At 37.6% G+C, this 26,327-nt stretch overlaps 3 protein-coding genes across 11 annotated transcripts in view; 2 read left to right on the top strand and 1 right to left on the bottom strand.

Moving 5' to 3' along the window:
* nid2a (nidogen 2a (osteonidogen)) overlaps positions 1 to 4,014 on the top strand; it is a 42,807-nt gene extending 38,793 nt beyond the window's left edge. For 6 of the 7 annotated variants that reach the window (XM_084392508.1, XM_084392512.1, XM_084392509.1 and 3 more), the window contains 2 exons: positions 99 to 208; positions 3,876 to 4,014. In XM_084392508.1, the coding sequence (XP_084248634.1) occupies positions 99 to 207 (109 nt within the window). In that variant the 3' untranslated portion in view covers position 208; positions 3,876 to 4,014. Of the gene's footprint in view, positions 1 to 98; positions 228 to 3,875 lie in introns of all 7 variants that reach the window. The other variant, XM_084392507.1, reaches the window with a different exon arrangement.
* A 125-nt stretch (positions 4,015 to 4,139) lies between these two features.
* rtraf (RNA transcription, translation and transport factor) lies at positions 4,140 to 9,043 on the bottom strand. Its single transcript, XM_084392516.1, has 8 exons — positions 8,864 to 9,043; positions 8,574 to 8,698; positions 8,361 to 8,460; positions 6,295 to 6,375; positions 5,728 to 5,816; positions 5,568 to 5,636; positions 4,990 to 5,038; positions 4,140 to 4,900 (listed from the first exon to the last, which is right to left on the bottom strand). Exons 1-8 carry the CDS (start codon positions 8,922 to 8,924, stop codon positions 4,746 to 4,748), a joined length of 729 nt encoding a protein of 242 aa, XP_084248642.1. The 5' UTR covers positions 8,925 to 9,043; the 3' UTR covers positions 4,140 to 4,745.
* A 2,811-nt stretch (positions 9,044 to 11,854) lies between these two features.
* The window catches only part of LOC311281022 (zinc finger MYM-type protein 4), a 39,317-nt gene continuing 24,844 nt past the window's right edge, over positions 11,855 to 26,327 (top strand). Inside the window, exons 1-14 of one of the 3 annotated variants that reach the window (XM_084393649.1) lie at positions 11,855 to 12,568; positions 12,992 to 13,130; positions 13,634 to 13,735; positions 17,932 to 17,980; positions 18,116 to 18,328; positions 18,478 to 18,579; positions 18,735 to 18,790; positions 19,073 to 19,243; positions 19,334 to 19,409; positions 20,330 to 20,741; positions 21,604 to 21,766; positions 22,641 to 22,847; positions 22,956 to 23,103; positions 23,598 to 23,713. In XM_084393649.1, the coding sequence (XP_084249775.1) occupies positions 12,504 to 12,568; positions 12,992 to 13,130; positions 13,634 to 13,735; positions 17,932 to 17,980; positions 18,116 to 18,328; positions 18,478 to 18,579; positions 18,735 to 18,790; positions 19,073 to 19,243; positions 19,334 to 19,409; positions 20,330 to 20,741; positions 21,604 to 21,766; positions 22,641 to 22,847; positions 22,956 to 23,103; positions 23,598 to 23,713 (2,019 nt within the window). In that variant the 5' untranslated portion in view covers positions 11,855 to 12,503. Of the gene's footprint in view, positions 12,569 to 12,991; positions 13,131 to 13,633; positions 13,736 to 15,070; positions 15,242 to 17,931; positions 17,981 to 18,115; positions 18,329 to 18,477; positions 18,580 to 18,734; positions 18,791 to 19,072; positions 19,244 to 19,333; positions 19,410 to 20,329; positions 20,742 to 21,603; positions 21,767 to 22,640; positions 22,848 to 22,955; positions 23,104 to 23,597; positions 23,714 to 26,327 lie in introns of those variants that run through there. The other 2 variants (XM_084393650.1, XM_084393651.1) reach the window with 2 other exon arrangements.

Here is a 26,327-nt window from a genome sequence, read left to right as displayed (position 1 = left end):
GAGGTCCAGTTTGTCAAGTGTGACTGACTGTACCTTCATCAATTAAATTATTACAAAATAACTGATCTCATTTTATATTTTGTTCTGTGATGTTTCAGAGATGGGGTCATCGCTCTCAGTCGAGATAACCAGTCAACAGATGAGTACTTGCCTGATCAGAGATCTCATTTGTATGGAATTACAGTTGCTCCTCCACACTGTTTATAAGGTGCTTACAGATTTCAGTGGTAAAGTATATAATCTGTTTAGTTTTGCTAATGTATTTTCCATTCTCTATCTATCTATCTATCTATCTATCTATACACACACACACACACACACACAATGTACACACACATATTTATATATACAGTTGTAATCTAAATTATTCAACCCCCATTCCAAATCAGCTTTATTGCCAAGATTTACAGACTTTCAGCTGTTTGCATTGAACAAATCAGACAAAAGTAATTGAAATAGCTCAACAACAAATGTTTCAAGTGGTTTCCTCAAATTCAACTGAAAATGCAACTTTTAATGACTTCTGCAGTCTCAAAATTATTCAACCCCTTCATGGCAAGCATCTTTAGTACTTAGTAGAACACCATTTTGCTGTTAGGACCTGCTATAAACGAGATGTACCAGACACCAGCTTCTGGCAGCGTTTCTGAGGAATCTTAGCCCATTCCTCATGAGCAATGGCCTCCAGTTCAGTAATATTCTGGGGTTTGCGTGATGCAACCGCCTTCTTCAAATCACACCACAGATTTTCTATGGGGTTCAAGTCAGGTGACTGTGATCTGCCACTGTAGAATCTACCAGGATTTCTTCTCCAACCAAGCCTAGGTGGAATTTGAGGTGTGCTTGGGATCGTTGTCCTGTTAGAAGGTCCAATGACGGTTTCTCCTAGGATTTCCTGATACTTCAATAGTCCATCTTGCCTTCCACACGCTGCAGATTTCCAGTGCCAGAGGATGCAAAGCAGCCCCAGAGCATCACCATGCTTACCTGTAGACAGAGTGTTCTTTTCATGCATGTGCTTCATTCTTCTTCCTCCAGACATACCGCTGATACATAGGGCCTTAAAGCTCCAGTTTTGTTTCATCGCTCCACAGAACAGGATCCCAAAACTTCTGTGCCTTATTTATGATTTTGAGCTTTTTTCTTGTGCTTTTGGGTCAATAGTGGTGTACGTCTTGGAGTTCTGGCATGGAAAACGCATGCTTTAGTACGGGCCTTACTGTGCTGAAACCTCAGTGCCTGTTGCCACCAAGTCTTTTGCAGTCACTCAAGGGTTTTTCTGAACCTGCCTTCTCAGAAATCTGGTTGCAGCTCTTGATAGCGTCCTTTTTCTGCCCTATCCAGGTAGTGTCACTGTTCCTTTAACTTTGAACTTGTGAACAATGCTTCCACCGGTGTCTCTAGAAACATCAGATATTTCATGTGTTCTAGCTCAAGCACACCTGGTGCAACTAATGAAGCCCTTGATTAGTTGCATCAGGTGTGCTTGAGACAACACCTGTTTTGCAGATTTGTGCTGTTGTGAGGGAATCTATTCAGGGGGTTGAATAATTTTGAGACTGCAGAAGTCATTAAAAGTTGCTTTTTCTGTCGAATTTGGGGAAACAACTTGACACATTTGTTGTGTTGAGCCATTTCACTTACTTTTGTTTGATTTGTTCATTGCAAATAGCTGAAAGTCTGTACATTTTTCTAATAAACCTGATTTGAAATGGGGGTTGAATAATTTTGATTACAACTGTGTGTATATATATATACAGTGAGGAAAATAAGTATTTGAACACCCTGCTATTTTGCAAGTTCTCCCACTTAGAAATCATGGAGGGGTCTGAAATTGTCATCGTAGGTGCATGTCCACTGTGAGAGACATAATCTAAAAAAAAAAAAACAGAAATCACAATGTATGATTTTTTAACTATTTATTTGTATGATACAGCTGCAAATAAGTATTTGAACACCTGAGAAAATCAATGTTAATATTTGGTACAGTAGCCTTTGTTTGCAATTACAGAGGTCAAACGTTTCCTGTAGTTTTTCACCAGGTTTGCACACACTGCAGGAGGGATTTTGGCCCACTCCTCCACACAGATCTTCTCTAGATCAGTCAGGTTTCTGGGCTGTCGCTGAGAAACACGGAGTTTGTGCTCCCTCCAAAGATTCTCTATTGGGTTTAGGTCTGGAGACTGGCTAGGCCACGCCAGAACCTTGATATGCTTCTTACAGAGCCACTCCTTGGTTATCCTGGCTGTGTGCTTCAGGTCATTGTCATGTTGGAAGACCCAGCCTCGACCCATCTTCAATGCTCTAACTGAGGGAAGGAGGTTGTTCCCCAAAATCTCACAATACATGTCCCCGGTCATCCTCTCCTTAATACAGTGCAGTCGCCCTGACCCATGTGCAGAAAAACACCCCCAAAGCATGATGCTACCACCCCCATGCTTCACAGTAGGGATGGTGTTCTTGGGATGGTACTCATCATTCTTCTTCCTCCAAACACGTTTAGTGGAATTATGACCAAAAAGTTCTATTTTGTTCTCATCTGACCACATGACTTTCTCCCATGACTCCTCTGGATCATCCAAATGGTCATTGGCAAACTTAAGACGGGCCTTGACATGTGCTGGTTTAAGCAGGGGAACCTTCCGTGCCATGCATGATTTCAAACCATGACGTCTTAGTGTATTACCAACAGTAACCTTGGAAACGGTGGTCCCAGCTCTTTTCAGGTCATTGACCAGCTCCTCCCGTGTAGTTCTGGGCTGATTTCTCACCTTTCTTAGGATCATTGAGACCCCACGAGGTGAGATCTTGCATGGAGCCCCAGTCCGAGGGAGATTGACAGTCATGTTTAGCTTCTTCCATTTTCTAATGATTGCTCCAACAGTGGACCTTTTTTCACCAAGCTGCTTGGCAATTTCCCCGTAGCCCTTTCCAGCCTTGTGGAGGTGTACAATTTTGTCTCTAGTGTCTTTGGACAGCTCTTTGGTCTTGGCCATGTTAGTAGTTGGATTCTTACTGATTGTATGGGGTGGACAGGTGTCTTTATGCAGCTAACGACCTCAAACAGGTGCATCTAATTTAGGATAATAAATGGAGTGGAGGTGGACATTTTAAAGGCAGACTAACAGGTCTTTGAGGGTCAGAATTCTAGCTGATAGACAGGTGTTCAAATACTTATTTGCAGCTGTATCATACAAATAAATAGTTAAAAAATCATATATTGTGATTTCTGGATTTTTTTTTTTTAGATTGTCTCTCACAGTGGACATGCACCTACGATGACAATTTCAGACCCCTCCATGATTTCCAAGTGGGAGAACTTGCAAAATAGCAGGGTGTTCAAATACTTATTTTCCTCACTGTATATATATATATATATATATATATATATATATATACACACACACACATATTATATGAACACAGACTTTTAAGTTAGATGCAATTAATCGATTTGACAGCACTAATATACAGTTATGCACTCAGTAAATGGGCTTCTGCTAGTGTAGTTTAATAACCTAAAAGTACACGTTTACCGTGTAGCAAAATGTGGGTGACCTCTTTTCAAGCAAATAACAGGATAACATTTTTCAGACATGAGCTGTCAACTACAGGCACTTAAGAGAAAAGTACAAGGCACCTGCCTCCAAATCACGGTAGTTTTGACAGAGGCGATGAAACACTGGTGTTGCACCGGTACTGCACCGGTACTTCAAAGCATTTCAGTTCTTTAAAGACCAGAAAACAGTCAAACAAGATCAGAGTAAGAGTTTGTATAGCTGTACTAGCATATGAAAGCAGGCAATTTCCCCTGCTTTGTCCAAACTTGGCTTTCTGTGAAAGATTTCCGACAAGCGTCCCGTTTTGTGTTATAGGGAGACATTAATAACAGAGCCAGCGTTACATGGTGCTATTTTGGGGCGAGCGTTTGGAGAGCTGGTGCTGTGGGAATCGCGGCGGAGTCGTGGACCAGGAGAGAGCTGATCGCGGAACCCGCAAGTCTCGACAAACGTCACCGCCAATGCCAAAGTGCAAATTTACAAACATGAAAGCGTGAATATTTTCTCAAAATATTTTTGTAAATTTGTTTTATACCTCATTTCATTCTACTGTATTTTTGTATGTGACTTTTTGTTATAAAAAAAAACCCTAACAAATAATAATAATAAAAAATACCCTCAGAGTTTAGTTGAGTAATTTGTATGTTAATAAAAACACTAAAACAGTATTTTGGGGGGAAAAGTAAAAAAATATAATTCCTTTGAACAACCAAAGTGGTCTTTCACCAATCTTAATTTTTTAATCCTTTTTATCTTTTGTAAGATGTGATATTTATAACAATAAAATGTGACTGACAACTTTAATATGCCTGCTTGCATTATTTTTTGGCTCTGCAGTGATTATTTTCTTGAATACAGTGAGTATATGCACAGTTGGAGGTATAAAGTAGAATTTCTTTCTCCAGGGGTAAAACAAACAGAGTCTGGCCATAAAACTTTGCTGCGTTGCATTAAGGTTTATTATGCAACAAAAAAAAAAATAGTCCAGCTTTTTATTGTAGCCCATGTAAAATTTCATAAGTGCATTTTTTTTTATTACAGGGGAAAGCAAAATGCATAATAAAAAATAAAAAAATCCAGTTTGGCATTCCCACAAAAATGCCTTGAATTCAAACAAAATATCTGTGGTGTGGTTAACGAAAACAAAGCTTGTCTCGTGAAGAAGGGTCTCTTGGCAGGACGTTTTTATCTCCCCACCTTTCCGAGGCGGTGATCTGTCTTGGGGTCAGCGATGATGGCCTGAACTGCCACGATAGCCTCGTTGATCTTTGTTTGTAAATCTCTGAGCTCCTCGATGTGAAGCAAGCGAAGAATTCTGGCCGCTTCGTTCAGAGACGCATCTGGAACGATCAAACATTCTTCGTGCTTACAACTCCTCCGAAAGTCAACAGCATAAGAAATTAAATGCAGAATGTGCGTGCAAACCTACCTCCGGTATCAAATCCTAAAAGATGCTTGTCAAGAGCGACTGGTAAACCCTACGAAAGAACAAATAAGCAAATGTTTTGAAACATAAACAACCTTTCATTAAGATTTTTTTTCAGCAAGGATGCATTAAATAGCTCAAAAGTGAGCGTAAAGACATTTATAATGATACAAAAGATTCCCTTTTCAAATCTTTTTTTAACTTTAAATTTATCAAAGAATCCTATAAAATAAAATGAATCAGTTTCCACAAAAATATTAAGCAGCACAACTGTTTTCAAAATTGATAAGAAATGTTTCTTGAGCCACAAATCAGCATATTAAAATGATTTCTGAAGGATCATGTGACACTGAAGACTGGAGTAATGATGCTGAAAAGTCAGCTTTGCATCTCAGGAATAAATTACACTTTAAGATATATTAAAATAAAAACAGTATATATATAACACAATATAACAGTTTTTACTGTATTATTTAATCAAAGAAATGCAACCATGGAAACCATAAGAGATTTCTTTCGAACAACATGAAACAATATTCCCGACTGGCCTTTTTCATTTCAGAAGAACACTGAATGCTCACCTCTTTTGCTTGACTGGCCTTTGCAATGGCGTCAGGGTTCAGGCGTTCCTGAATCAGGATCCTAATGGCCTGTGATGACAAACAAACAGAATAACTTGAGTTTAACTGCACTGGATTCAAACAAATGTTTCATACCGTCAACAAAATGAACCATACTTACTTTAAGCATTACCAAATAGTCATCATGCCGCTGAATTTTGAGAAGATTAGCGAGAGCTGAGACACCAGCCTTAAAATCTGGATTATTAACTAAAGAGAGAAATCACATTTAATATCAGTCCAACCTATAATTTAAAACTTTTTTTTCCAATGCAAAACTTTTTTGACTTGGTTTAATTACTAATGACAAGAAAACATGATCTCTGAAAACAATGTTACCATAAAAATGCTTGATTTGTGATTAGTGGAATGAAACTACTCAGACCAAGACTATAATAAAGAAAAAAAACAACAACAGTAGAGCCCAATATTTTCCATTCCAGTGAACCCTGTCCTCCCGGTGTGTCATTATTCAGTTGACATCTGGAGGTTTCCTCCAGCTGTGGGTCATTGGCTCGGTTCAGCCCACTCATTGTGGGTTGTGGAGAGAGGTGGGAGTGTAATCGGTTTGTTCAGACATGCTTGGAAAGCCACTTTAGCGATTGAGTTGGTTTCTTTAATCAGCCTCCTCCGTCTCATAACAACAGGACTGGAGACTGGAAAGATGTTTGGGGGAGGGAATACTCACTGTCCAGATTAATTAATGGGTCAGCAGACTTTTGAGCATCATTGGCCTCTGTCGCAGGTTTGCAGTTGCGATATTTCTCGACTGTGGGATGTAAAATAACATAAGTGGGTCAGTTGGCATAATTATTTGATGGCATTTCTAGGAACATCTTGCTCTAAACATAAATGGAATCAAGATTGTGCAATCGAATGTGTGGGACAGCTGCAAGCTTTACATTTTATTAAAAAAACTTTGCAAATGCTGCCATCTAGTGGTTTGAGATTGAACAGTATTGCTAAACAGCTTTCAATGGGGAAGTCTCACCAATAAAAGGACAAAATAGGTATGTTACAACTAGTGATATACCAATATACAGTAGTCAACATTTGAAGTGGATCAAAAAAGTAAGGGTATTGTTCCAAATTCATGTATAACTTTGATGAAAGGTTTTGATCCACTTCAAATGTTGACTACTGTATACACATGGACGTTAAGTGCCTAATAATTGGCCATTTTGTGTTTACTTGGCAAATTAAAGGCACAGTGTGTAAGTTTCACGCTAGAGGTCGCTTATACAAAACAATAATAAAGGTGTAGCTTGATGACGCAGTGAATGAGCGTGGAATCACGCCAGAAATCATGTTCATGGATGAGTTAATGTATTAAAGTTTTATTAATTACTGTGGTATGAAGCAGGGCGGGACGAGAGCCTGGGACTTTTTACTTTGTCATTTTTATTTTGCTTATATGTCGCATTTCACTCTGTGGCTGTATGAGACACTTGTTGTAAAGTAGATCGATATTAGAATATCATTCATCAGTTAATAAAAGCTGGATGACTTGTGCTGCTAAATGGCATGTAATTCATTTGAGAACACTGTATGGTGAAGGAAATGCTGTATTACTGTTACTACAAATGAAGCTCTCTCTGATTATGCCATGTAAGCCATTTTACAATATAGTGTTGTCTGATTTACTTTTTAGGGTACACACGTTACTCGCGGCAAATCAAGAAAACATAAGATTCAAACAATAAGACTAACTGTGTTGAGCTATATAACAATGGTTCGTTTTCCATGGATAAATGCATCCAAACAGTTGCTCACCTGTTTAATAAAACACATATTAAAGTGTCTTGGTGTTCCAATGGTTTCTACGGAAATCAAGGGTTTTGTGGATATGACGTCATTGACAAGGTGACGCATCAAACATTACACTGTACACTACTTTTTTTATAATTATTATATGTCTATTTGTCTATTATATGTCTATGCAGCAACATGTCATCCACAACAAATTTCCTTTCAAGGACAATAAAGTATACTACTACTACACTGGTTAAAATAGACTTCTCTGGATTTAAACATCGTTGGAAACATTTGGCAGAATGTAATTACACAAGTCAACAAAATACAGAACATTTTTCTAGTGGTTTTTGGATATTTTAATCCAAAAATCTGACACATTGTGCTTTTAACATAAGTTTAGACCATCTTCACTGTGACATGGATAAACTGCTTTTTGAAAGTAAATAATGCATAAGTATTCCTCTTATTTTCTTTTGTATAAACTACCGTTCAAAAATTGGGGGTTAGTAATTTGAAAGAAATTCTCTTATGTTCATAAATACGTCATATACATATATATATATATATATATATATATATATAACTCCAATCTTCAGGGTCACATGATCCTTCAGAAATCATTCTAATATGCTGATTTGATGCTCAATAAACATTTCTTATTATCATCAATGTTGAAAAGAGTTGCATAATATTTTTGTGGAAAACAGTAAAACTTTTTTGACTGAATAGAAAGTTCAAAAGAACAGCATTTATTTGAAATAGTAACTTTTGTAACATTATAAAGGTCTTTATTGGCACTTTTGATCAATTAAATAAATCAATGCTGAATTTGTATTTATTTTTTTTAAATATTATTTTAAAAACAACAACTTTTGAGTGGTAGTTTATAGTTTATATCAGCCAAACTGCTCTCTAGATGATTGGCCTTAAAAAAAAAAAAAAAAAAAAAAAACCTATATTGGTCGACCACTGGTTTTAATCTCAAATAAATAATCATACCATTGTCTCCATATTCAAACCGAACAGCAAGACCCAGTAGCCAGTCAACGCTCTCTGGTCTTTCCTGAACGCTGAATGGACAGTTCACATCTTGAAGGTACTACAAACATACAACACCAATTAATACATAATATTCATAATAATAACTATATAAATTACTTTAGGCCTACATATACATATGAAAATAAATCTGTTGATATATATTAGTTTCACCTTTTCAAAAAATTTAGGCCAGTCTGAGCTGGGAATATTCCTGAGATTTCCCCGGTCTTCAATTTTGTAGTGTCTGATTTTTTGATCTTCCAGCCAAACTATGAAATTTCTGAATTCCGTTTCATCTGGGTGAAGTAAAGAGCACAAACAATATTAATAATACAATTAACATATAGCTTAAACCTAGTTGTGAACGATAAATGCTCTCTATTAAACTCTGTTGGTACTCTCACTTGGAGAATTAGGAGCATGAGGTGGCAACACGTCTTTCATTTCTGACAGATTCCTACCTTTACAGTCAAATCCAGTTGGGTTGTGATACTCTAAGGCTGAAAGCTTCCTACGAAACATCCCTCTCACTTGTTAAAACTATTTAAAGAAGTTAATAGATGTATGATTTTGCTAAGGAAGGCACAACCTGCTACAGCCTTCAAATGGCACTGGAACACCGGAAGTAAAATAACCCATTTTCTCTGTTTTCAAAATAAAGGTATTGAGGCGATGTTGATTAATTATTATTTTCTGTAACGTTACAACCACCAGATTTGATCTTTAATCCTCATCACCATCATCTCTATCATCATCATCATCATCATCATCATCATCTTCTTCTTCTTAATTTGACAGCACATTTCTCCTGAAATATAATTTTGATATCAGTTAAATTCCAATTAAATTAAGTTTGCATAAACTTTCCTAAACTGGTTCTATTCTGCTGGTGATTCGTTTATAAAAATGTCTATAATCCATAGTGTAAATTAATATGCATATAACTGAGTGAGAAGCGTTTGTTCTGTGGTGTTAATTGAGAATGTGTACCTACACAGATTTTCTTCCTAGATACAAGATTAACTATTGCTAAATAACACACAGCAGTGTTTGACAACATTGACCATTAAAAGGGAGTATTCTATATGGATAGTCTGCTTTTATGCAATGAAAAGGAATTCATAATATTGATATTCATATTTTTTCACATTTTTATATTTAATACTGATCCCTTTATACGTTTTTTAATATATAAATAAAGTATGATGTTGAGTTGAGTTACTTCTTGGTTAAAAAAAAATCTTTAAGTATACGTGACATTTAAATTATTAATTGTATTATTGTCTTCTCATACCTTTTCCCCATATTTCCTCTCCACATTTTGTAATTTGATATTCATTGTGTATTGCATAAAAGTGATTGCGTGACAACAATGATAAAATAATAATAAAAAAAAAAAAATCGACATTTTGTCTCTCAATTCTGACTTTTTTCTCGTAACTCTGACTTTATTTCTTAGAATTGCGAGTTCATATCTCGCAATTCTGACTTTATAACACGCAACTGCGGCTTGTATCACGCGATGACTTTATAACTCACAATTTTATTTTATAACCACTTTAGTTGGTTATAAACCACATAAAAAGTTGCAATTACCTTTTTGGCGGAAACAGCTTCCAAAAATGTAATGTTGTGTCTCAAATCGCCTATACTACGCCTTAAAAGTATGTACTATTTTTGTGCAGACAAAGTACATACTTTTGAGTGTGTAGCAGAAGAGTAGACACGCTTTGGGACACGCGTCATAAAATACCATCTTTAATGGTTGCTCTCTGTTGCTTAGTTACACGCATCCTAACTGACCTGTCAATCATCTTGTCAAAGATAAAATCCTCCACATTTAATTTAATTTCCTATTGTATCTGAGAGAAATGCATGGATGATATTACATAAATATTTTTTTAACAGCTTAAATGTTGATTACTTGTCACTCAAACCCCGTTATCTAAACCTTAACCGTAAGTCACGCACATCCACCATGTTTTGTAGTATTCTGAATTTTTTTTTAACTTGTGTTTGTAGTTCTGAACTGGATCCTCCTTCAAAGCACAATGGGTTGTGGGTACTTGGTATTGAGAAACGCCTAATGTAGGCGCTTGTCTTCTTGTGACAAACAGCCACATGTCGAGAAGCAAGAGCACGATCTGCTGTATGTCATCCATTTTTGTTTACTATGTCGCTTTCTTCTTCGTGCCAAAATGACGTCGATCGCTTCTTTCCGGCAGAGGCTACACCACGCCTATCAAGTAAGGGTACTGTTGGCGGTGGAAACGGAAGCCGGATCAGGGTTTACCGTACCGTACCATACCATACCGTTCTGTACCGTACCGTACCGCACCGCACAGTGGAAACGAGCCATTAGCTGTTATAGGCTGCGTTCCAGTCCACTTTTAGACACGCACTTGCGAACTTCCCTAAGCATTTCCCCTCGGGGGAATCCCTGCCGCCATTTTGAAGTGCATTCCACTTCATGAATGGACGAGGGAAGTTTATATGGATAGACCCTACTTCATAGGCCCTATGTACACTTCAGGCACCTATATGTCCCACAATGCAGTACGATTGTGATGTCACTACAGATCTCGTCTAATCACCACCACAACAAACAACTCTGTGATATATTAATTATAATCTTTTTAATTCAAAACAACCCAAACACACCTATATACATTTGGATGCTGCATTAAACAAATTCTTAAAGGGGGAATTTTTTTTAAATAATAAATCAACTCCATAGCTGATTCTAAGTGATCAAGGGCTTAGGACGTTCCAATTCAGCCCATTGCAGTTTCCGCCAGTAGTGGGCACTCGTGCAACGTACGTACATCTGAGTGAACGAGACGGAAGATAGTTAGCAAGTGAAGGGCATGACAATTTTAGACACGAATTCGGGAAATGCACTTCCCCTCAGGGAATCCCTGTCGCCATTTTGAAGTGTGTTTCACTTCGTGAAGTGGGTGAGGGAATTATATGGACATACCCTCGTCCCCTTGATTTTGACAGAGGGAGCGAGTCTAATCCGATGTACACTTCAAGCAGCTCTATATCCCATAATCCCACAGATAAATCGTGCACACAATTTACTTCTTTTTTCTTGCATGTCATGTGTGGAGCTCGGCAGCATAGTGTGTAATATATTAATTATTTTGAGATTTAATTGCATAATACTTGTAGCTACCTTATGTTCACAGTCAAAGTTTATACCATTGATTTTTTTTTTCATTCATGTAATTTAATTTTTTTTCCAACAGCTCATATAGCCTACCTATAGGATTTTATATATTTTCTCCAACAACTTATATACACATAGAACGGTGCATAAAACAAATTGATAGGTAAAAAGGGGTTTAAATAATAAATCAGCTCAATAGTGAATTCCAAGTGTAGTGCGTTCCATTTAAACCTTATTTACGAGTTCCGCCAGTAGTGGGCACTCGTGCAACGTAAGCAATGACGCACATCCGAGTGAACGAGACGGAGGGAAGTTAAGGGCATAAACAATCGGAGTGGAATACAGCCAGTGAGCACGGATCCACACTCCGAAAATCCACCGGATATAGTAGAGCATCCGGGGACTTCTGGCATACTCTTATCAACAAATGCTTTGGGACACACTTATTTGAATCTCACATACTTAGGATGAAAAGTATGGATATTGAGACGCAGGGATCGTTTATTCTATCCTGATCAAGCGTCAACCTTCCGGTCTCTCTTGAATCCAACACGGAAGTGACTTAAACTGCAATTCATCGACTGGCCGCTAGAGGCAGGCTCCGAAAGTCCATCCCATAGACCACCCATGTTAAAATGCCCAACTTTACAGCAGAAAAGAATATGTTTACAGCCTGGTACAAAAAGTGGTTTTGGTCGATATAGCTAATTTTGCCCTTCATGACAACTGTGAGGAGGCTGAATTTTTTTATAACTCATCCGTTTAAATTATATTAAGCCTTAAAGTTCTGGATAAATAAGGCGGCCCACTTGAGTGACAGGTGGATTGCCGCTGAAGTCTGTTAGACGTCACGTCACTTCAGCACTTGGCAGTTGGCATCTCTGCCGTTTGTACTTTTCTCGGGATTATTTCAAACATTTTCAAATAATATGGCTTGCTCTGCGATTAATTGTACTAACAGATCGTCCAAGAAGTCTAGGGTCCATTTTTTCCGGTGAGTGAAATTCTAATAATAAATTATAAACTGTATTTATTAATTTATTTAAAACTTTACAACACTCCAGAATCCGACAGACTGATTAGATGTAGGCTGAAACCATAGACTGAATAAAACAGTCTGAAACGTTGGCATATTTAGCCTAATGTTACGCCTGCATTTCATAAATAGCGTAACATTTACTAACACACTATTGGAAGTATTTGTTTTAATTGTTGACATGTCCTCAAAAATATGTGTAGGAAATATGCCTAAGTAACGTTACTCAAGAATAGACAGTGAATAGAACAGAATGAGGACTGTGGTGTCCACCACACTTTCAGATAAAATATATTTATTATGACATTTTTGACACTGTAGTAATTCAAGTTGTATTGTTTGCATGTAAAGTAGCCTGTGAAGGATTTGTTCTTTGTAAAGTTTTCCTCTAGGTGATTCAGACTATTCTAGGCTGGACCAGTGGGTGCTCAAAATTAAACGACAGAATTGGACCCCTAGCAAGGACTCTCGTCTGTGCAGTGAACACTTCGAGAGTCATCACTTCACCACTGACTCCAGGGTACAGAGACCTTGTTTCATACATTACAAAAAGTCAAGCAACTTATTGGTTGGAATTGGCGAAGTATTGACCATCATACATACATTTACATTACATCACATTACAAGTATTTGATCAGGTGAAATTAGTGACACACTAGTGAAGTTTAGATTTTAGCAATCAAGCAACATGACCACTTTTTGCCAACCTTTACATTTCAGTGCATTTAATGCAAATAACCTATCACAGAGTGAGAATTGCTAAAAAATTCTCTCTGTGAATTGAAATTCATGTTGGAAAAATTATTCTCCAAGTGAGACCGCAGAACACAGCATGATTCGAAGTGACAGTTATCGAGAAAAGTTACATATTCTTTTAATAGCAATACTAATTTTAATGTGTAATCTGTACTAGTGATAGACCGATTAATGAAACATAAACACATACAGTTCATCTCTGTTATTAATAACAGCCATTAACTGCAATAATGTCATATTTTTTATGTTTCTTGTCATTTTTATTAGGGAAGGACATGCCTGAAGGACACTGCTGTGCCTACCATCTTCTCTTACTCCAAGGGGGAAGAACAAAAGCCAAAAAGAAGACGCTCGGTAAATATTAATGAGGTAGTAAGTGGCATCCCTATTTCTGCTGTAAATAGTAATGAGGATGTTGCATATGTAGACAATGGGAGTAGTGCCAACAGCCTAGCTGCCAATCAGAGCAATGTCATGATGGAAGACACATCTGAACAGGCCTTTGTTGCTCAAGTCGTCATGCATGATGACATTGCTCTGACAGTGAATGTGTGTGAGGATGTTGGTTTGGGTAGCAGCGTTCAACACACAAATCGGAGTGGAAAACTAGCACACTCAGCATCAGGTCACTCTTACACTATGCCTAGAAGCTCTCTGAGTGATCACTGGTACAACGTTTCAGAATCATTCTGAAAACACTTAAAAGGAAAGCTTATAAAGGACAAGTTATGTGTAGCTCGCCAAAAGCTGAGGTTGAAAAGGCAACAGACAAGGAGAACAAAGGCAAGAGTTTCTTCATTGAAAGGTCTAATCAAAGTGCTTCAGAAGAAACTTATAATTTCAACTGAATGTGCCTCTCTTCTTAAAATTCTGGATGATGTTCCCCCGAGAAATCTTTCAGAGAATCCAAAAGAAGAAAAAGTCTTCCGAAAACTTGAAGCAATTCGCAAGTTCGCAATACACTGCACTAATATTCTCAAAAGCCCTATGACTATGTGAGAGAGAAGTTTCTCTTGGCTTTCCCTCATCCTCAGACCATATGAAAATGGTACAGTAGCATCTCTGCAGAACCTGGATTTACTGTTGCTTCATTCACAGCTTTAAAATGTCATTTTGCCGAGCAGAAGAAAGTCGGAAAAGACACAGCTTGCTCATTGATGATGGATGAAATGTACATTCATAATCAAACTGAGTTTGCCAGGGACCAAATTCATGGCTATGTCGACATCAGTGATGGTGAGACAGAAAATGGTGTGGCAACACGAGCACTGGTCTTCATGGTTGTTGCAATCAATGAGTCTTGGAAGATTCCCATTGCTTACTTTCTTATCAATAGCATGATAGGGCCAGAGAGAGCAAGCATCATCCGAAAGAGCCTGGTTAGGCTTCATGCAGTCGGAGTTAGGGTTGTCTTCTTGACGTGTGATGGACCCTCCCAAAACTTAGCAATGATCAGGGAGCTTGGTGCAAACTTCATGGACATGAGACCTTTCCTCATCCTGTGGATCACACACAAACATCCATGTGCACTTGCTTCATTGCTTAATGTATGGCAGCTTTATAACAAAATAAAACACTTAGTTCCTTTATAATAATACATTTAATATTATAAATGGAATTGTTAAATGATTGCTATTATTGCACATGAATAAATTATTCGCATTTGGAAGAGTTTATGTGCTTCTGGGCCTGCATTTCCCCTCCCGGACACCAGGGTGCAGCAGAACACATTGAGCTTGTTGGGAAGCAGCAGGAGCTCGAATCGCGTTGTTGCTTTGGCGAAAGGCTTTGTACGTACAATACTACAGTGAAGACGTTTAAAACATCAAGAGAACGCATGAAAGCCCCCGTTTGACCGCTGATCTTTATCTCTTCGTAAGTATTTAATTAAACGCTCACAACTCTTTCAATTTCAAGCATCATTTCCTCTCTGTTCCCTCTCATATGTAGCGTGCTAGCACGCATGCGAATGCATAACGCAGGTCTGCGAGTCCGATGCTGATGATCAATAGTTTTAAGCTCAGATTTGATAGTAAACCATTAATAAGCGCTTGTGTGCACATGAGATCGCTGTTATTAAATATATTGCGTTGCATTATTAACATGGCGAAAAATGCAGTGCATGCAGGGGGTCTGCAGCAGCAGGCATCTCTCAATGAATTTCTCAAAAGTCGTTAGCTTGTGTGGCTCGGGTTCCAGTGCAATGCTGGTGACACGTGTATTGAAATACATGTGAATATGCACCGGTAAGGTTCATTATCGTTTATTTTCAGGTGTGTATGTGTTCTAGATGCAGACCTGCGCCTTCAGCACTCTATGACGTCACGCGCATTTTCAGCCAGGGAACCGGAAATACGTAGTTGGTTGGTTTAGCTCTGGGCCCTCTCATTAAAGAATTTTGCCACCCAAACTTTTTTTTGCCTCTCCTTCTATACAGATTAGCTACCGTATGTATAAATACAATTAATCACTATTTATTTGCTAAAGTATTTAGAATTAAATATCGAGAAAACATCGATATCAGTGTCAAAAAGGTCCTTCCTACTACGCAGTGCATGTTCATGTCTATATCATATGGATAAAAGGTTTAAAAATACTAATCAAATGGTAATAGCGACAGATTTTTCTTCCGAAATGTCTCACATCTGAGTGTAATGGATTATTGAAAATGAAAAAAGTGTTCAACGCTCTTTTTCAGCGGCCTTCTTGGTTCCGGATTTTTGATTCATTTTTCCCATAGGGATTTTTAAAAAATAGTCTTAGGCTGTGTCTGAAATCACCCCCTATATCCTTAAAAAGGCCACTATTTTAGGGGACAGCCATTTGTAGTGGTGTCCGAAACCATAGTGGACGTTATCGAGTGCACTCATTCAATCCCACAATGCACCGCAATAACGAGTGTACAACCAATGTACTCTCAATGGCTAGAGAATACCCATAATGCACTGTGACGGTCACATCACAGGGTCTCGCCAGAAGATGGTCTCCGTAGCTGAATCATCCATCCATCCATCCATCCGTTTTCCAAACCACTGGTCCAATGTGGCTACAGCGTAATATCATACAGGTATCAATTCATTACTACTGGATCGGTCAGTTTTCTAAGTTTCAAAAGATTATTAAACCGCAAGCACAAACTATGCAAAAGCTGCAGCCCTTCCTGCACAGTCAGTGTCCGAATTCACTCACTTGTTTTCATCCACTACTTCCAGTGGACTATATTAGTGGTGTAATGTAAGGAATTGTGAATAAGGGTATAGGGGGTGATTTTGAACACAGCTGCTTTGCTATGCTAAATATTGACTAGTATGAAAGCAATCTGGTCTAATGCGTTTTCGACTGCCTCTGGAAGTGGTTGAAAGAAGACAAGCTCAAAACGTTTTAGACCCCATTTATATCTGTGTTATTTAGCGTCGTCCACTTGTGGTCCAATTGACCAAGTGTTAATACCAGGTGTAAACATTGCCAAAATTGTAATTTGAAGTATTTTGTGGACATTTTCCTGTGGTCAAAAATCTATTTTTTAACTGGTGATTTGTTGGGGATCTTTCAATAACAGAGTAGGGTAAGTTTCACCCTTTATTAAAATAAAGATGTCAAAGTTTGTGAATATTGTGGCACCATTTGGCACCTGATATTTTACTTTCAGGTGATAATATTTTACTCTTTGAATCTTTCAAAAACACTTTTTTTTTTAAAAATCTTACCTACCCCAAACTTTTAAACAGCGGTGTACTTTTGCAGTGCCACAGTGGGTCAGCTCAAATCTCACATAAATGGACATAAATTTAATCAGAATTTATGAGGTAAATGGGGGAAAGCGTTGAAGATGACAAAGCTATAATTTCTTAGCCAGAGGAAAAAAGAAAGACGGAAAAGCATTCATTTAATTGAGGGATGGAATGGAACAGTTAAATGAATAGTATGTGAATTAATGTGCTTAAATGTTGGAAATGGGTAGCTGGAGATTCTGTCTATCGCTCATCCAAACTCGCAAACTCACTTTTTACATGTTTGTTGCCAGCTCTAATTTTGTTTCGCTATTTATTTGTGCACATTTAGATGCCTTTATTGAAATACATGGAAGTTTAACATAAATGCAGGTGTTGCATTTTACAGTTAAATGTATAAAACAACCAAAAACTGTTTGTTCACGTTTTAATGTTCTTAACGTTTAATTCTGTACAAACGTGTTTTTTTAAATTCTATTTATTTCCTATTTACCCTTAATCAACTTCTGAATTAACTTTCATTTTGCTTTTGTTTTCATTCATTAAATTAATTTTCATTATTTTATTATTGCTGTTGATTTTTAAACTTGACACCCCTTTTTTCCCTCTCTTTATTATGCCAGTGTTACTATTCTATATGGAATGTTTTGTAAAGAAATTTGACTTGAAAGAGAATTAAAGAGTCTGCGTTTTTCTGCATGAGAATCTCAATTTCATGCTGCAGTCACAATGAAAAAAGTTCATGTTGTATGTCAACTGCCCTTTTCTGTCTTCATTTTATATATGTCGATACCAAAACTAAAAGTTTCACTCTTTCTGTCTTTTGAACTCCAGCAAATCAGCACTCTGCCAGCGGATCTGGGCCAGATGGACCAGTCATCAGGTACGAAACCAGACACCTCAATTTTACCATAGCTTTACTTTTAACTTCATTTGTTGTTGCAATTGGTCATTTTTTGTTAGTTTCGTCTCTCATGCTGATATATTAAACCTTATTTGTCTCTTCTATCTCCTTTAGAGCTTGAGATTAAAGCTTCTGCTGATCAGGGTGAGAGCAGCAGTGGTCTGCCAGTGGAGGATGAGCTTGATGGACTGCCAGTCTTTGGAACAGATGAAGATGATTGGGAAATAGACAGTAGCTTCGCTCAGAAGGCTTTCTCTCAGATTGATGGGAACAGCAATGATAAAAATGAAAGTCAAGATGGACTGCCAACTAGTGGTGCTGAAGCAGGTGAGTTTGAAAATTGTTTTTAATATATTTATGCAGTAAATCATCATTTAGTTGTCAAGTGAACTAGTTCTTTAATGTGGGTGAATTATAAATCAGAATGTAGGCTAGTTGAACTATTCTGGACTAATTGGGCTCCTCTCTGACTACAGAAGAGAATAGCTCCTCTACCAATGGAACCTCAGAAATGGATGTGGAGAGAGCGAAGGTTTCTGAAGGCACCCCTGTCACCCCCTCATCAGATACCATTATAGGTAAAAGATAATGAAATTATGCTTTATACAATGTACTTCAGTAATTCTGCTGCCTCTCCCAGAATAATTTACTCTGGTATAAGTACACTGGTTTTATCATGAGCTTTATGGAGCTGCATATATGTAAAAATGCTACTTTTGTTTTCCTGTGTCAGATATCCAAGACGTACAGTCTGAGCTTAGGATTGAGTCATCGCGAAGTGATGCCAACGTAAGTTTGGGTGAAAAACAGTGACAGATATTGGGTGTTAATAGAAACATGTGCTCTGGGGCCACTTTTTTAGTTATATAATACTTTATGGGACCCACTTTTGCTCCCAAAACATCCTAAATTCTTCATGGCATGATTCGGCAAGGTGATTGGATATTTGATTAACAAGTAGGTGCGCATGTGCGCCTAATGAAGTGGCCGCTGAATGCATGTGGTTTAAGGTGAAGGATTGTTTTTTTAAATGGGCCTGTGTAGTTTGATAATAGTGCCTTTCATTCCCAGTTACAGCCGGAGATTCCTTCGGAATCCACAGATAGAGAAACCAATTACTCACCTGTAATAAGAATTAAGGATGAGCCAATTGATGAAGACTATGATAAAGCATTAATGCCCCAGTCTGACATGAGCCGTATTAAACAGGAGCTCGAGGGTTCTGAAAATAATGAGAATGAGGTAAGATTTGGTCTTGTTCTGTTCAGCGGTGCTGTTCAATCTGTTGTAAAAACCTGTCTCGTGTATTAAATGGCTTTCGACTCATTTCAGGCCTCCTCTGCATCTGATGAACTGAGGATTAGCTCTGTTTTCTCTGTCAGTGGAAGCAGCAGTGATGCAGTTTCGGGTGAGAGCACAAAGATTTCTCTTTGTCCGTGCAGGACGTCACTGTTTGTCATCGGCTTTAATGTTACTACCTTACATGAAGGCTGCATGGTGTTGCTAAAATTATACCAGCAATTTTTGACACAAGGTGATATAGATCTTAATATTTATGTATTTGTTTCGAAATGGCTTTTTTGTCCATTCAGAGAAACCATAACTTCACCAAACAGCCAAAAATGGAAATAGATTAATGATTAATAAAAACAACTTTTAAGACAGTAAAAAAAAAAAACATCCAAAAATATGAATACTTTTATTTAGCAAGGATACATTAAATTGATCTAAATTGTAAAGACATTTATAATATTACAAAAGATGGTAACACTTTACAGTGTTTTCATCTGTTAACATTAGTTGACTGCATTAGTTAACATGAACTAACAATTAACAATATTTCTACAGCATTTACTACTCTTAATTATTGTTAATCTCAACATTTACTTATAAATTAAGATCAAAAGTTGTATTTGTTAACATTAGTTAATGCACTGTGAACTAACATGGACATTAACATTTTTATTAACTAACATTAATAAATAATATATTGCTCATAGTTAGTTAACTTAATGCATTAACGAGTGTTAACCAATGAAACCTTATTTTAAAGTGTAAATGTGGTTCGTTTGAACTTTCTAGTCATCAAAGAATCCTAATAAATCTAAAATGGTTCCTGAAATATTACGCAGCACAACTGTTTACATAAAACCTCTTTTTGGTGCAAGAAGCTTCGACTTAAGTTTTAGGCAAATGACGTTATAAGTGTACAGCAGGGAAAATATGCTAAAACAGTGTAGAATGTGGCCTTTTCATGCCATAAGAACTAGAATGGTCAACATCTTTTAGCTCATTTGTGTTTTTTCTTATGGGTTTGTTTTCATGCAGCTTCTGTGGCACACTCCCAGCCATCTTCATTCTCAGTAATGTCCCAGAACACTGCTTCACTCAGAGGGACCACTATACTTCTGCCTCCCCAATCCCAAACTCAGCTTCAGCTCCGACTACAGCCCAAGACCCAGATGCATCCTCAAATCCAGCCCCACGCCCGAATGCAGCCGCCGATGATGCCGCAAACCCACCTGCAGCCCCAGCCGCCCCAGGTCCACGCTCCTCCGCCCACAGTGAGGATCTGCTGCTCGGGCTGTTCTAAAGTCCTCCAGAAGGGGCAAACGGCGTTCCAGCGAAAAGGCTCCAACCAGTTGTTTTGCTCCACTGTTTGTCTAACTAGTTTCAGTTTACCATCGGTTCAGTTTACCCCCATTATCGCTCCTAAGAAAACCTGCCACCTCTGCCTTAAGTGAGTACTTTAGGTTGTGTACTATATAATTGTTTTCCATCTTTTGTCAGTTTATTGTGTTTACAAATAACTGAAAAAGTGTGTTAAATGGATAGTTTTCCTAAAAACCTGTGGCTTTCTTTCATTGAACTCAAAGGAAGTTCACCAGAAAACCTTTACTCTTTGCCGTACAACAAAAATATATTGGCTGTTATGCTGTTATTTTTGGAGCTCATTTTGTTGTATGGAAAAGTGAAATTACTTATGTTATTAAGGCATTTGGAATAACATAAGGGTGAATAAATAATGACAGAGTGAACTTTTCCTTTACTTTTCACCATATCGGTATCGGTCGATATGTTCATTTTTAATGTTATCGTTATTGGCAAGATAAGAAAATGTGGCCGATATATTAAAGCTGATAAATTGATCATTTCCTTCAGCTGAGACACTTCTGTTTGTCGTGATGGTTTTGAATGGCTTGAAATAGGATTGGAATCACAAGGAAAATACAGTTAAGTGCCACATGTGCTGTCAAATAGACTACATAAAATTATAATGAGATCATTACAATCGTGTGCTTGGGACATGGCTTTTAATGGTGAGACTTTTGTTTTGGTAATCAGGCTCTCAGAAATGTAAAAAAAAAAAAGGATTTAGATTTTATCGGCTTTCAAATATAAAGAGTTATCGGTATCGGGCAAGATTTTCATATCGGTGCATCCCTACTTTTTAAGTGTGGAAAACTATTTTATAACTGATAATGATTCAAATATTTAATTTGATCATGCAAATTAAATTAATTATGCAAAGTTTTTTATGCTATTTATACAAATGGTATGTGGAATTGATCATTTTATTAAACTACTTTATTGTTCCAAAGGGTCATTGTCAATCTAAAGGACTTAATAACCATCCCCGTTGGCGCCATGAACACACTAAAGGAATTTTGCAGCCAAGCTTGTCTGAGTATTTATAAAGACAGGTATGAAGATGCACCTGTGGATCTATTTACACACTGCAGCGTGTGTAAGTTGGTCAAAGAGGTAAGGCTCAAATTATACAAACGCTGCAATTTCGTTGTTGTGGTTTTTGCATATACAAATTTGTTACTCCCTTATGGGCTGAGTTGTTTTGATTAATGCACATTATAAAGTAGATTATTTGTATGTACAGTACAATGCAATGTATGTTGTAAGCCTAAACTTACATTCAGTTTCCCAAATAAACAGTACAAGATGTTATGTTCACAAACAGTCCAAAAAATTCCTACTCGGCCCAAGGGTGCAATTATCTTGAAAGGCTTGTTTTCTCTGTTATCTTGCATAATGAGCAAATGAGACACTTGCACAATTTCTTAACATTTGGAGAAGTCAAGAGTCTTGTTTTACCATTTTATATTTACCATCTTAACAATCATAAATATACATAGTTTGTTTATTTGAAAAATAAACTCACCAGGGAAGTGTAATTAAACCATATAAAGTAAAATAAACCTTTTATAATTGTCCTCAGCCTGACATTCAGTCTTAAAAACGTAACGCTTATGGTGTGCTGTTGCCGTAATTTTGCCAAGACATGATCCTGGAACAACATTTCTGTCCAAAAACATAATCCTAACACCTTAAACCTAACCATAACCTGTTTATAAAATCAGAGGGAAATAATAGGTGAATAACGGTGGTGTAGAAGCTCCTAAACTCGACATCAACTATAAATTTCTCCTCAAATCTGATTGGTTGATTGGAATGTTGCTTCAGGATTAACAAAGATGTTGATCCAGGAACATGTTGTACTTGGTGAAATCACGTTCCTTTAGTCCACAATGTCATAGAACATCAGTGCAAATCGGAATCCATGCAGTTAAATGCTGTTGGAGCCATTATCTGTTTTTTTTATTGTTGTTTTTTTGCATTACAGATTCAGCATGAAGTGACTCATCTGGGTGCCATACACAAGCTGTGCAGCGATGAATGCTTTGCACGCTTCAGATCCTCCAGAAACCTCTACATGAGCTACTGTGAGAACTGTGGCAACTGTACAGCCTCAGGAAACTATCACCTGGTTCAGATAGAGGATAGTATTAAAAAGTTCTGCTGCACCGAATGCATCAGCAATTACAAACAGGTACCCGGACATTAAACGACTGAACACTCTGTTCTCTGCTCAAGCTGTGTTAGTCAGGCATGGCCTTTCAGTGGGGTTAAAGCTGTTGTCTTTCTCACTGTGTTGCAGAAGAGTGGCAAGCGGCTACACTGTCCCTACTGCCAAGAAATCAAAAATATTGAACAAATGATGGAGGGGACAAACATACAGGGTGTCACGGAATTCTTCTGCTCTCAGAGATGTGTGGCCCTGAGTCAAGCGTCTCCCAGTTTGACAGGTAAATATTGTGTTGTAATAGAGCACCATGACAAATATTCACATTTGTGTGTCCACATCACATTTCAACACAAAAAAAAGAAGAAAAACATATTTTTCATAAAGACATTAAAGCCTATTTTTAAGACCATTGATATTTCAGTGGTTGTTCTGTAGGCAAACATCAGTGCCTTGAATTTGATGCGAGCGGCAATTGGCAACCAGTGCAGGTTTACGAGGATGCTTTTTTTAGTAAAAGCAAAATATAGTTTTGAAATTAGTTTTGAAATGTATATAGTTTTGAAATTAATTATTTATCGTAACTTATTTCTAAATTCATTTATCAAATAAAATGATTTAAAAAATCTTCAATATCTCAAAAACAGGCTTTTGTTTAGTAAAAGTAAAATATTTCCTTTTAGAATATTTTGTTTTTGTTTTATGAGATTCATCTAAAGAGGTTTTTTTTTTTCTTTTTTCTTTTTCTTGTGCTGATCCATCTTGCTTTTCTCTTAGGCACCTCTTTCCCATGCACAACTTGCAAGAAGTTAGCTGTTCCTCAGTATCACCTTGCCATTTCTGATGGGTCCATCAGGAACTTCTGCTCATTAGACTGTGTCGGCAAATTCCAGGTGTTGCATTCTTTCTCTATTTACCGTGTTTTTTTTGTTGTGGTTTTTTTTGTAACTAGTTTATGTAATGTAATGGACAATATTTCATTTAATAATCTAGTTTAGGATTTAGCTTATTTCCTGTCTTGTTTTTGTGACTTAGACTAATATTGTATTTTATATAATATACACTCACCTAAAGGTTTATTAGGAACACCTGTTCAATTTCACATTAATGCAATTATCTAATCAACCAATCACATGGCAGTTGCTTCAATGCATTTAGGGGTGTGGTCCTGGTCAAGACAATCTCCTGAATTCCAAACTGAATGTCAGAATGGGAAAGAAAGGTGATTTAAGCAATTTTGAGCGTGGCATGGTTGTTGGTGCCAGACGGGCCGGTCTGAGTATTTCACAATCTGCTCAGTTACTGGGATTTTCACGCACAACCATTTCTAGGGTTTACAAAGAATGGTGTGAAAAGGGAAAAACATCCAGTATGCGGCAGTCCTGTGGGCGAAAATGCCTTGTTGATGCTAGAGGTCAGAGGAGAATGGGCCGACTGATTCAAGCTGATAGAAGAGCAACTTTGACTGAAATAACCACTCGTTACAACCGAGGTATGCAGCAAAGCATTTGTGAAGCCACAACACGCACAACCTTGAGGTGGATGGGCTACAACAGCAGAAGACCCCACCGGGTACCACTCATCTCCACTACAAATAGGAAAAAGAGGCTACAATTTGCACGAGCTCACCAAAATTGGACAGTTGAAGACTGGAAAAATGTTGCCTGGTCTGATGAGTCTCGATTTCTGTTGAGACATTCAGATGGTAGAGTCAGAATTTGGCGTAAACAGAATGAGAACATGGATCCATCATGCCTTGTTACCACTGTGCAGGTGGTGGTGGTGTAATGGTGTGGGGGATGTTTTCTTGGCACACTTTAGGCCCCTTAGTGCCAATTGGGCATCGTTTAAATGCCACGGCCTACCTGAGCATTGTTTCTGACCATGTCCATCCCTTTATGACCACCATGTACCCATCCTCTGATGGCTACTTCCAGCAGGATAATGCACCATGTCACAAAGCTCGAATCATTTCAAATTGGTTTCTTGAACATGACAATGAGTTCCCTGTACTAAAATGGCCCCCACAGTCACCAGATCTCAACCCAATAGAGCATCTTTGGGATGTGGTGGAACGGGAGCTTCGTGCCCTGGATGTGCATCCCACAAATCTCCATCAACTGCAAGATGCTATCCTATCAATATGGGCCAACATTTCTAAAGAATGCTTTCAGCACCTTGTTGAATCAATGCCACGTAGAATTAAGGCAGTTCTTAAGGCGAAAGGGGGTCAAACACAGTATTAGTATGGTGTTCCTAACAATCCTTTAGGTGAGTGTACACTAGCTTTCAGTAGTTTGGGGTCGTTTAGAATCGATGAAGTCTCTTATGCTCACCAAGGGTCCATTTATTTGATCAAAAATACAGTAAGAACAGTAATTTTGTAAAATATTATCTGCCTGCTCGAACAAATGGTTGAGCACATTTTGAGTCACTTTATTTTATTGAGAGGAGTACCTAACTTAACTCAAGCTGATTGATCCATGTCTACCATCTGGTTGAGGTATGCTATGCAAAAAAAAATCCACTAGATGTCAGTGTCAATCAACAGCACTTGTCACAACACTTCTTCTAACATGGATTTTAGAAACAAGCAAATCACTCCTGCTATGTGAACTGTTCTTGGTGAAATCTTGCAAGGTAAGCATATTTTTTTTGACATATTACACTGTAAAAGCCGTAACTTTACAAAATTGTTACTAGATGCCATGAAAAAAACTTCAATATGTTTTCAATAATTTTTCAAAAACGTGCTCAACCAAACGGTTGATTTGGCAGTTTATGGTAAAAGTAGAAAAGCTAAGCTAATGTTTTGAGATCATCCATTTCTGCAGTCAGAATGGACTATCTGCTGAGAAATATAAACTTCTGATCATTCATAGCCATGAATATGACACAGCTATTGTTATTTCTTCATGAATATACTGAGATAATTTCTTATGTATTTTTTTGCCACTTTTGAATATTTTTTTAAGTAAATATAATTAATTCATAGAATGAATGTGTGGAAATCATAATTATCAGAGGCAATTACTTCTTAAATGACGAATGCTGGTGTACTAACATTACAAAAATTGTAAGAGATTGTTATTTATTTGTTTGTTGTTGTTGTTGTTTTTTACAATTACTAGATGGATGTCAACAGTTTTTATGGTACGAGAACGCGCATTCTTCAGGCCCTTGTACCAGAAAACCCTGAAAACTCTGATGCTGATATCAGTGATGATGATGTCAAAATAGAGGATCCGGATTATCACCCCGTCCGAGAAGAGCTAGCTGGTGACAGTTCTTTTGAGTCCCTGGATGAAGATGATGCTCCCTTAACAAGCACATCCTCTACAAAGCTTCCATGTAAGAATAGAAGAAAAGGACAAAACACTCTAAAAACAGTTTCCTTGAAGGAGCCAGAGGAGAACCCTGGCTCAAGTTCCCCCTCAGGCCCACACAATGCCAGAAGAAAAATTTGGAAGCATGAAGACATTGAGGAATTCCAGGTCACAGAATCAA

This window comes from Rutilus rutilus, assembly GCF_951802725.1.
Source record: "Rutilus rutilus genome assembly, chromosome: 21".
NCBI classification, from domain to species: domain Eukaryota; kingdom Metazoa; phylum Chordata; class Actinopteri; order Cypriniformes; family Leuciscidae; genus Rutilus; species Rutilus rutilus.
The sequence above is the reverse complement of the archived record's forward strand: the minus strand, read 5'-3'. Positions and strand labels throughout refer to the sequence as shown.